Source organism: Apus apus, chromosome 1, assembly GCF_020740795.1.
Source record: "Apus apus isolate bApuApu2 chromosome 1, bApuApu2.pri.cur, whole genome shotgun sequence".
Lineage (NCBI taxonomy): Eukaryota > Metazoa > Chordata > Aves > Apodiformes > Apodidae > Apus > Apus apus.
In genome coordinates, this window is record NC_067282.1 from 122932262 (window position 1) to 122944860 (window position 12599).

At 39.0% G+C, this 12599-nt stretch overlaps 1 protein-coding gene across 2 annotated transcripts in view; it reads left to right on the forward strand.

The window, feature by feature from the left end:
* The window catches only part of ATP10A (ATPase phospholipid transporting 10A (putative)), a 116782-nt gene that overhangs the window by 77588 nt on the left and 26595 nt on the right, over positions 1-12599 (forward strand). For both annotated transcript variants that reach the window (XM_051608599.1, XM_051608600.1), the window contains exons 7-8: positions 186-438; positions 11121-11338. In XM_051608599.1, coding sequence (XP_051464559.1) covers positions 186-438; positions 11121-11338 — 471 coding nt within the window. The remainder of the gene's footprint in view (positions 1-185; positions 439-11120; positions 11339-12599) is intronic.

The following is a 12599-nucleotide window of genomic DNA, read 5'->3' on the forward strand; positions in this document are numbered from 1 at the left end:
AGGTTTTCCTCATCTGACACAGTGAATAAACTCTTTTCAAGCATGCTAATAACTTTACAACACATCCTTAAAATACATAGCCTCTTTACTTTCTAGTCTAGTACCAAATTAACTGGTTTTTACTAATTCAATGTATCGTTTGTTCTGGTTTCTCCTAATTTGCTTTCTTTTTTTGTGTATTCTAGGTTTTGATTCCGATTTCTTTGTATGTATCCATTGAAATAGTTAAAATCTGCCAAGTCTACTTTATTCATCAAGACAGAGATTTATATGATGAGGAAACAGATTCTCAGCTGCAATGCCGAGCTTTAAATATCACAGAAGACTTAGGTCAGGTGCAGTTTATCTTTTCAGACAAGACTGGGACGCTTACTGAAAACAAGATGGTTTTTCGAAGATGCACTGTTTCTGGCATAGAGTATTCCCATGATGACAACGGTGAGGCTCATGATTTTGTTTTCCATCTAACAGTTTTACTTAGGGCAATCTGATATAAAAGTTCCTGTAATCTTAAATCAAAAAGAAAACCAAAATAAATTGTGTGGATCCAGTCAGCAAACTCCATAATAGCTGTTTTCAGATTAGTATCATTTGATGTCTGTGTTCAGCTGGCAATGGCAATTGTATCAAAATGTTCAGTAACATCTACAGTATGTTGTCAAGACTGTTAAAGCTTCTGGTTTTCACTCAGGAGCTAGTAAAGCACTTGAGCACATGGCTAACTTAAGCAAATTGAGTACTGCCACTGGTATCACAATAGGGTTTTGTGTTTGAAGTATACCATGTCAACTACAAATTTTAAGCGTACAGACGGTGTCTGATTGAATACCGGGAATGAGATGATCCTTTTGTTCCGAGAAGCAGATGTGAACAAAGCTACTGATCTTCTTATTAAGAAGAGACATAATCTGATCTAATAGCATGTTTTGTTAGCTTTGTCAGATTCTTTTCAGTGCTCCTTTGTGATAGGTGTCCGCGTTAAGGTATCTTCTCTGCTCTATGAACACTGCAGTTGAGAGAATGTCCCCGAGTATCAAGTTCTTGAAACATTAAAAGTCACTCTCTGTCACAAGGGAATGTGAGGGTTGTCATCCCTGTGTCATCTCATCACCCTTTTAAAAATGAAGTAATAGCCAGTTTTGTGATTTGTTTGTAATTCATGTTATTTTCCTCTGACATTTTCTTGTTATCATTTTTAACAAAACAGATCTGAACTCTTCAAATCACACTGTCTGCATGCAGGAAACTATTGATAACTACAGTACTGCATTCCTATTTGCAAAAAATAGCTTTCTTCATCTACAGAATATATAAAGATTATGATTAGAAAGTTTTTTCAAAGACCATTACAGAAGTTCAGCTTACAAATAAGATACAAAATAAAAGAAAGAATCGAAATAGACTGGAGAATCGGAAACAGGCTTTAGAGAGCTCATAAGGTTCTGAATTGGAAAAAGATATTTTGAAGTTTTGGGTTATGCAAGGATTGTTCTTTTTTCTCCTACTATAAAGTAGTACTGGGACTTTAAATTTAAGGCACTGTTTCAGTGTTGTTATCCCAGTGTTACAGAACTGAAACAGGGAGCTGTGACTTCCTAGCTCTGTACTGTAAGTAAGAAAGAGAGAAGAATTAAGTGTACGTTAACAGACTCCCAGTCCTGCTTCAGACGCTCTGATTATTCATAGAATTATAGAATCATAGAATGGTTTGAGTTGGAAGGAACCTTAAAGATCATCCAGATCCAACCCCCCTGCATGGGCAGGGACACCTCCCACTAGATCAAGCACCCATCCAAGCTACCCTTGAACACTGCCAGGGATGGGGCAGCCACAACTTCCCTGGGCAACCTGTGCCAGTGTCTCACTACCCTCACACTAAAGAATTTCCTCCTAATGTCTAACCTAAATCTCCCCTCTTCCAGTTTTTATCTATTCCCCCTTGTCCTACTGCTACATGCTCTTGCAAAAAGTCCCTCCCCAGCTTTCCTGTAAGCCCCCTTCAGGCACTGGAAGATTCATTATTTTTTTTATTCTTCCTTGCCATTGACCATTTGCTTGTCTATGCAAATTTCAGAGTGTACTCTGTTCCTTGCTGGAGTGATGGTGCTACCAACTAGAACAATTCAGAAAGGGTATTTTTATGAGCTTGGTAGCAGCAGCTAATACGTAAGCTGAATTCAAGTTCCTGAATTTGAGTATTGAGTGTCAGATCTTTTTTCTTCTAAAGGAATGTAGTTGTCTAATGTATCTAAAGTAATATAGAAATCTAAGTTTCTGCATGCTTTCCTCTTACGATTTCAGATTACAATATAAATGTTACTGAAAGCAGGGTGAATTTCACTACAAACAGAAGTGTCAGCTACATAAAATAAACTGAGTATTTTTTTGGTCATTCTTTTCACATATGTGACTCCAGTCAATATACAATTTCTGACAAATACAAATTTGAAATTCACACAGAAATCCCACATAATATTCTATTCTTTTTTTTTTTTTCTCTCTTCTACTGAAAATAGGTCTTTCTCTGTCATTCTGTATATAATTGGTGATTATTTCTATATATTCTCTTCCCCATAATCAGGATTAATAACACAATGCTATTAATCATTGAAGTCTTTTGTTAGCTCTGTTCTCCAGTCTGATTTTCTAACTATCTCATATATTTTCTGCTGCTAAAACCTTCTCGTTTAGACGTGGTAAAATGTCTCACAGCTCTTACTCTTTTTAGGAAGCACATCAACAACATTTCATTGCTGTGTGCTTACTTGCATTTGAATTTTTGACCACTTTTCTATGTCTTATACCAGAGTATCTGAATTCCCCTCTGAAGTTTTGGGGCATATGTTGTAACTGATGCCATCCACCTCAGACTTTGCTGAAGTTTTCATGAATCAGAAAATTCTAAACCCCTTCACTTGTCAAGTCACCTGAGGCTTCCATATACACAAGGAAAGCGAGTAAAACACATCATCCTTTTCTTACCTATTTTCAAGCTGATCTCTGTCTTCCTTCACTTATCTGAGTAATTTTTCAGGCTCAGTGGTTTGTTACTTGGAATCAAACTCTGAGTGGCACTTTAGATTAAGAAATGAGTTTTAAATGGTTGCACACAGGTGAAGATTCAAAAGCTTAAGGTAACAGGTCATTTTCTACTACAAAAGCCAATAGTTCAGGATGGAAAAAACCTTCTGAGCTCTTTGGACTAAGTTTGTTATCCTACGGTAGCTGGGTAGCAGTGTTTGTTATTCCAGTTGCTTGACTCTTCTCATGATCAGATTATGTTTTCAGTTATAGATAGTTTTACAAAACTTCAACTGTTTTGTTCAAGTTTGCCATGCCAGATGTTTGCCTCAGGCATGAATTCTGGGGGACAGATTTCAGTCAGAACATCTCCATTCAGCCATATTGAAGAGCAAGGTTGAGATGTAACAGACTTTTTTCCCGTGCTAAGAAGTTCTCGCATTTTTTCCTCTGAAGTCACCTACAGGCCTTACATTCAAGGGTACAGCCACACACAGGGGGAAAGTTAGGCCTGAAGTGGCAGATTGAGATCTGAAATTTCCTCAGTTTGGACCACCAACTTTCTGCTGACATATTTTTTTCTGCATGATCTAGGACTGACACATATCTGTTAATTACTCAGTGAGCAGATTGTGCATTGCGTTCATAAATTTTCTCTATGCTGCATTATAAGCTTTTTCTTCCCTAGAATTTGTTCAGTTATGAGCAGTTATCCCATTCATTTCTGTTCTGCAGTGATTGTTATGATGCATTTGTTGTTGCCATATCCGAGTTCCTTCCACTAGTGTATTAAACAATGCATGTGACTTCCCTTACATCTAGTTTGTTCCTCCTCGTTCTTCTTCTCCCTGTGAATGTGGTGCACAATTTGTTTGGGCCCAGGCTGCTTAAAAGGCATATGCAATGCTGTGTTAGGTTTGGCATATTTGAGGCAGCATGTCTCACATGAGGACACACTTGAGCAGAGTGTGTCCTTATTTTCTTCAGAAAATTCTTGCACAAAGCCATGTCAATTCCCCATGTGAAAGGTGAGCTTTATGATTACTAGAGACAGTTCTGTTTTGCATCACACGTGGACCTTGTGCAGGGTTGAAGCAATTAAAGGCTCCCAAAATAGAAACTGAAACCCTGAATGAGATTTAATACTTTTTTGGGGTTGTTTAGGGAGCAAAGGGTAATTTTCATTAATTTGCTGGGTAAAACATTTTCCCTCAGAATTTTGTATTAGCTCTAAGTTTCTTAGAAGGCTGGTGGCACTACGCCCAGGAGTATTCTATTGTTTTTAGTCTAGACACGAGGTGACAAATACATCAATGAGAGGCCAATAAATTCCATCGGTGTGGGGTGGAAACTCTTTGCCAACTGGAGGTAGTACAAAGTATTACTTATGGGTACTGCTATGAAGGAGCTTAGCACTGAAGAGGAATCCAGGAACACTTGTGGAGGCTTTGAGAAGAAAGTGTGAGTTCCATGATGCAAGCTCTATCAAATATTCAGCATTGTTGAGGTCACCTATAATATTTTGGTGATGAATTGTGCACTTACAGGGCTCAAACTATGGGAATTTGCCAGTTTGGGCTGTGTGGAGACTTATGTTGATAGGGATAGCATTCTTGTTACCTGATTATAGATTTTTGTATGAAAGATAGTAATCTAGTGACTTTACAGATAATAAGGAAAATTAAGCATTTTTAGGATTAAATTAACCAGGCATGTTTTAGACATCTATGTTTGTTGTCTAATATGTTCCTCTTTCTCTGTGGTTTAGAAATCTAAATACAGGTGAGGAGAATTTCCACCTCACTTCTGTGTGACCCGTGTTCTTTGAATCCGTTCTGTTCTCTCCTTCAAAGGTTATTCTTGATTTGCAGTGTGTTAATTCAGCAGCAGGGTACGTCATGGACCACTCCAAGTGGAAAAATGATTGTCCCATTCATAAATGTTCTAGGTATTTATACAATACTCATTGGCACTGTACTCTGGTTACATCCCAAAAATGGATGGAGTTGTATCTGTTACTTCTTAAAGCTAACATCTTGCTATATGTTGCATCCCAGTAAAATGATACTGCAAAGGAGTGCTACACACCACAAAAAAATATCCCTCTATCCAGTACTTCCTCCTAGCCTAAAATAATGTTAGCACTGAAAAAAGGGGACTGTTTCCCTATATGTAGAATTATATTGCTGTACCATAGCTCTTCTCTTCAAGCTAGTAGCTTCTAACAATTCTTGGAACTGGCCATGTTTCCAGTCTCTCTGATAATCCCAGAGATAGTTGATGCCCAAAAGCTGCCTGTGCTTCTGAAGTTGTTAGATGATGTAACTACAACCAGGTGCTCTTGGCCTGACATTTGTCCTGGTTGTTTTCCAAATACTGAATTAATGACACTCTTACCTATGGGTTATGATCTCTGTTTTTCTAGTTTTAGCTTCCTGTTTGTATGGAAGTTTCACAAAGCATGAGTTGAATATCCATGAATGCAACCACAGAAATCTGAAAAATCTGATTTTTGTCATTATTTGCATTCATTCCCCTTCCTTGCATTGACTGTGAAAAAAACTCTGGACAACATAAGAATGAGTGAAGTTTATGGACATGAAGGCAGATGATGAAAACCTCAGTGATTTTCTCTTGCCTGACAAAGTTTCTTGTTCACTAAATCTGAGAAAGAAAATTTCTTTTTACTCTCTGTTTTTTCTTGCTGAAAATTGGCCAGCAACTACTTTTCATAGGAAAGTGCATTATTTAAAAAAAAAAATCTTTGGGGTACCGCTTTGTAGTGGAAGTTTCTTAAATTTCTTGTATGTAGTCAAGTGGGCATAGACTACACATTCTAAACACTTTGGAGAACTGGATTTCTTGAAAAAAAAAAAAATCAATACAACCTTTCTAGAAGGTTGTTTCCACAGGGACATCTTATCTGCCACCTTTACAATTTCACAGTTTTCAGAAATCAGAATAGTCTGTATAGGCCTTCCCCAGAAAGATCAAGACCTTTAGCAGGACTGGGTGCTTCAGTCACTCTGTGTAGCTTGTTTGTACTTTATATTTGTTACTGCTTTTTGAAACATTTTAGTTGGTAACAGAGGAGACAGTCAGTGCCAGCAGATGTAGAACTCAGTACATGGGGAGTGCCCCATTTTAAATCCTATAGAGGACAGAATGACTTGTGTTTAAAGACAGGTAATACTTTTTTGAAGCATATACCTGCACTTACAATTTTTCTGGAAAATCTCCAGAAAAGTAGGAATGATCTCCATTTCTAAGTAAAGAGTTCTTAATGAAGAACTTCAAGCCCCTGAGGATGCCAAGAGGGGAGAGGAAGGAAAACCTTGGTGTTTTTTAATCTCAAAACTCGTCATTATGGGGAAGTTTTTGCAAAGTAAATTAAGATTATGTTAGCACACTTGTACAAATTTATGGCATGCTAACTGCTTAACTGACTCTTTATGTAGACACTAGACTGCACTTCAAAGTGAAATAAGCTTGCACTCATAAAATAAGGAAATAAGATGGTGTACTGCACATGTAGGTTTACTTCATGATAGTTCTGTAACAGCTTCATTCAAAGAGTTTGGGGTGAAATGAAATAATCCTATGGTGAAATTAGGGCCTACACAGTGACAGCTGCATTGTTCTGGTTTAGGGGGCCTGCAGTTTTATTCTGCTTGAAGGGAAGTCCTTTAGAGTGTCCTGATCCTACTTTTTTAGTTAGTGCAACATCTGTCTGTATTGCATTGGTGTCTCAATCAGCCTGCAAAATGGATGCCTCGTTGTAGAATACAGATCATGTGGAAGGTGAAACAAAACCAAGCAAAACGAAAAAAAAAATGAAATAGGATGTTTTGGGGTTTTTTTAAAGAGTATCTCTTCAAATACTTAGCAGCTACTTACAGGAGCTGTATTTATAGCTTCCTGTTGTCTTCTAAAAGATGGAAGAGAGTTCATGGAATAAGTATTAATTATTGTTTCTTCTTTGTGCCGTAAATAGGAAATGAACTAAAAGATAGTGAAATTTTACTTCCATTAATTGAATTGCTGCTTTTCTCAACGTTGTTTGTGTCTTTGCCCTTAATAAAAACCATCCTAAGCAACAAAAGATCAAGGCCATCAATTTTTCAGTGCTGAAACTGAAAAGCATCCCACAACAATGTCTTTCAGGTTATAATGTTCACAGGGAAAAGTTCTGAATCAGGAGAGGGCTGAATGGGTGGACAGAACAGTGTGTTCTCAAAGCACACTATGCACATTCTGAGCCGTAGCCATAATATGATGATTGAACTGGGTTTCATTATTTCTTCAAACCATTGCATAATACCTAAGACTGCACTTGAGAACATGTTGAAAGGTGCTAAGGCCTGCTTTCTGGTTATCAAGCTTACCTTGGTATAAAACTGAAATAACACTGTTTGTGTCAAAAGAAGTCCATTTGACTTGGTTACATGAGATTCTAATCTTCTATCTACTTGCCCTTTTTCTCTTGTTTCTCAGAGGTAGGAACAATTAAATGAATGTGCTACAATGAAAACCTGTGTAGAGAGCAAGAAGGCAACTAATATTAAATAGACTGAAAGGACAGTGCTATTGGTACATTTCCAATAAATAAGCTGAGGAAACAGCTTTCACTGTGTTGAATAAACAAAATTTAGAAAACATACAAAAATGTAATGTAAGAAAGAAGAAAGAGCAATGAAGAATTTCTTTACTGTGAGAGTGCCAGAGCCCTGGAACAGGCTGCCCAGAGAGGCTGTGGAGTCTCCTTCGCTGGAGACATTCAAAACCTGCCTGGACATGTTCCTGTGTGATGTGCTCTGGGTGACCCTGCTGTGGCAGGGGAGTTGGACTGGGTGATCTTTCGAGGTCCCTTCCAACCCATAAGATTCTGTGAATACACATATATATGGGATGCAAACATAACTTGCATGAAATGCCTTCTCTGCTTAACCATAGAGTTTTTATACAGAATAAAATGATAATCAGTTCAGTCTTCAGAGTCATGTATTTCGAGATGTATTTTGGGAGTAGAAGCTTAAATTAGGTATGATTATTAAAGAAAATATATGTCCTTTTTTAAAAACTGCTTGGAAGGGAGCTGAACCAACTGGGTAGGACATTGTGCAAAACTGTAGAAGACTAATTATAGCAGTGCTTTCCCTGTCAAGGAATATTACCTGTTATGAGAAGAAGTGCAGCATTCTGTCAATCTGCCATTCAAATGCCCAGCATCCACAGTGAGGAAGATTATCTCTATGGCAAATACAAGCTTTTCTTACTCTTTTCCTGAGAGAGGTTGCACATCCACATGTTACACCAGCTCTTCCTGAGACTGGGTTAGCTGCCAAGAACCCTAGTGAAGATGAGGCACAAAACTGTGCTTCTAATGATTTATTTAAGTCTTACACATTGGTTAAAGTGCAGAAAACCTTACTGGTGTGTCATCTTGAGCAATGGTATTTCAGTCTGGGGTATGCAGCATGCAGCTGCGAGCCTGCAGGAGATATCTGAGGCAGAGATTGTACTGCCAGACTGGGAACTACCCTCCACAGGCCTTATCCCAGGATTTACACTCCATCATACTTCTCCAGTGCAGAAAAGGACCTTCAGCAAAGGGAAGTCCTTCCGTGTGACACTGGATTCTGCTACTCGAGGCATCCTGTTAAAATGACACACTACGATCTCCACATGACTCCTTCCCTCCTTGTATGCCTGCATTTCCTACAGAAATGAGCTGGGATGCTGGCAGTGAACAGTGAGCAGCCTGACTTATATCTTGATCAAGAGCCTGGATCAGTGCTTATAGCATGCTGCAGATCACTTCGGACCCTCAGTGTACCCTCCTGATAGAAGCAAAGCTATGATCAGTTGAGTTAAATTCACAGTATAGGAACCTGTGCTTCCACTGGAAAAGTGCATAGAGGCTTCCTGAGCAGAAGACAGTGGGAATCAGTGGGCAAGAGTGATGGGACAGGTTAGAACTATGCTGCCTCAAAGCACACGCAACAAGTAGCAGGTGGCAGCCTGTGCAGGTGAAATGAACTTTATTTCCTTGCAACTCATTACCACCTAACGGAAGGGCTGAGGAGACCAGTGACTTCCCTAAGCTTTTGAACTGTCATGTAAATCAAAGGATGCTGAAAGGAGAGGGCAAGAGTGCTGTGCCCCTTTTTTTTGCAGCTTTGTAGCTCAATGAGTGGCTGCCCTCACAGTGTTGAACATGCTGTTGCTTCATCTCTTTCCCACTACATAACACAGAGGAGCATGAATCACACCAAATCATCCTAATGAAGGCAACTCCTCAGTCATCCACAGTTACCCTACATCAGCCTCAGGGCCTGGGCTGCAGGGCTGTATTCCAGCTATAGGGCAGAAGTGATCTGCAGTATGCCCTGCAGTCTCTTCTCCATGTCTCCAAGTGCACTATGGCCCTTTGTACCCACATGGCCTGAATTTTCTTCCAACAGAGTGCAGCACAGAATATTATGTACCTGGGCATGCAGTTAGAGAAACAACAAGGTTTATATTCACAGCCAGGACTGGGAAGCTCTCCCAGCTCCTGTGTTTCAGACAAAGCCTATGTATGTTCCAAATGGAGTTGAAATAACCTATGATGTACAATATTGTACTGATAGAGCTATCACCATGTAGTGTGTCTGGTCTTATTTCAACTCCTCCAACTCCCTTCTGACAGCCAGAACATGTTTGAAAATTGCTGCAGATGGCAAGGATGGGTTTTTCTTTGATCCTGTGTTTGAACTATGTTAAAAAATGATCCCGTGCCAAAGCACTACATGTAAGGCAAGATTTTTCTCAGGATGTATTTTGGAATAAAAGTCTTCGTGGGTTTCTTGGGATTTTTTTGTTGCTGTTGAATGCCTGAATAATTAACTAGTGATTTATCATTCAACATTACAAAAGTCTTAATTTGTTACATCAGAGAACTGAAACAAAGCCAAACCACAAGTATGTAACTGTATATCTGGATGGTGTGGTTAGTTTTGAGAGTATGAAGAAAAGCCTTTCAATGAAGCCTAATGAAGGAATAAATAAATACCTGTTAAAGTGGCACGTGCCTGCCTAATGAAGAACCCAGACTATTAAATTCCCATGGACTTTATGAGTGGAAAAATACATTATGCATCAGTTAAAGCAACATGGAACATGTCAATCAAGGGGCTGTATGCCATGGTTGTTTCCTGTTATCAAACTGTCAGAGTGGGTTTCCAACATTAATTGTTGTAGTTGCGTTATTGACTGGGGAAGTGTTAATCTAAAAGGTATCTTTTGGAAAACCTCATTCTTTCTTGGTACACTAGGTATTGCTTGCTGCAGCAAATGGTGATGCAAACAACTGCTGCAGCAGGTGAGGGTTCCCTGTTTCTTAAACTGTGTGCTGTATTGTCCTGGCTACCATGCTGTTCAGAGAGGAAAGGATGGACTCTAGGGCAGTTTTAGCACGAGGCTGCAAGTCAAGAATCTGGCTTCATGTCTCCACTGTCCACCAGATGGCCCTGACCTTGGGCGAGGCTTTTACTCTGTACCTTGTCACTGCATATAAAACAAGGGCGGTAATGTCTGTAGGTGTGTTGATCTGAGGACATTTCAGATGTCAGTTAACAGGTATCGGGTAGATGTGAAATTTTTGCTGGAAAATACGTTTTGTGAAATGTCTGTGTTCTGTTGGAAAGGATATGAAAGTTTTCTGTTTATTTCCTTCCCAGACTGCAAGTGAAGACCAAATTATTTGCTTGATTTCCTCAGGCTGAGCTGTGGGATAGTCTTCAGAACTGCAGTGTGTTACTGCAGAGTCTTACTGCCTTTCAGAGAGAGTAGGGCGATGAGGGAGACAGTGTATTGCGTTGCATTTCTAATTATGTTATCTGCATCCTCCATTAGATACTACCATTCAATTAAGTCTAGACTTTGTTATCCCCTGATAATGGAGTCTTCCTTTTTACTGGAAAGGCACAGTATGATGTTAAAAACAGATCACTTGAACAAAGTCACTGTGTTTCTTTCCCAGACTGCAAGTGAAGACCTCTCTTTCTCAGTCATGTTTAGCATACACAACATTTCTCCCTCTGTGTTTTTACTGATAGCCAAACGCTTAGCAATGTACCAGGAACCTGATTCTGAGGAAGAAGAGGCAGCCCCAAAAGGAGGAACTCTTTCCCAGCGTGGTAGTATCTGCAGCCATCAGAGCATCAAAGTAATCCACAGAAGCCAGAGCACCAAAACTCACCGGCGCACGGGTAGCAGAGCTGAAGCAAAAAGAGCAAGCATACTCTCAAAGCACACTGCGTTCAGTAGCCCCATGGTAAGTCATGAGAACTTAATGCACAGTGTCTTGCATCTTGTAATAGAACAATGTCCTGAAAAAGGAAAGGTAAAGAAATCTGTAGCACATTGCGTACCTCTGACAGACTTCATCTTGCCGTTTTTTCTTCTGTAGTCACAGCTGTTTGTACAAAAACAATCAAGTGTTGGCATAGATGTTATCTAAATACCCTTCTCTCTGGGAACAAGCTAAACCTTTGTTTGAGTTATACCTTGATTTTGAAAAGAAAATGTATACCTTGATTTTAGTTACATAAGCTGAGAGTAGCATAATGTTTGCAGATTCTGACTGCTCTGCATATGCCTCATCATTTCTCTTTTATCAGAGGATTTTAAAACTAACAAATACTGGGCTGGATACTGAGTATTCCAATTATTAGACAGAGCTGACGTACACCATAGCATAATTTTTAGTGTGGTCCAGGGTTAACAGTGGATTGCACGTGTTGTATTTGTTTAAAAACCCCAAAACTCCATTTGAAAATGTTGGTGAATTAATATCCTTACAACTTTGCTTTGTTTCATTTATTTCATACTATTGTAATTCTGGGGAAGTTTTACACGAGCTGAACGGTAATAAGAGCAGAGAAGCCATGTCTTGTCTAGGGATTTTGCATTGTTGCACTGTTGACACAAATTCACCCTTAAAACAAATTACAATTCCAAGCTGCAGTTTTTACACATAGGGTTCTGTGGTTGCTCAGATTCATCAGCAGATAAAATTCTACTGAAAGAAGAACTTCAGATTGGTGTATCTTTTAATCTTTTACATCCTTCCATCCATCCTCTCAAAAAATACTGGAGTTTGCTCTGACGAGAAACAGATTAAATAAGTGGAAAGTGCTGATGAAATAGAGTGGAATGTGCTCTGTGTTTCAGTGTAAAAAGCCACGTGACTTAGTTTCAAATGTGTGGATAGTTGTTGTTAGCTAACAAACAATCCCATATGGCTTAATTTTATTGTACTGATACAAGACCAAGCTTTGCATGTCATTGTGGTCTAATTTTTCCACTCTTTCAGACTCTGAATTGTGCCATGCTTTAGTAATAGGTAATAAATGTCTTGAGTTAGATAGGGGAGAGGGAGCAGTATCAGTATGTAACTCTTCTCTTATCCACTACTCCCTAAGTAGATGAATATTGCCACCATAGTTATCTGTAGTGAAAAAGGTGATAACACAATTTCACACATATCAATTCCTATTGGTAGGCTCATTTTTAACTGTTTATTGTCTAGAATG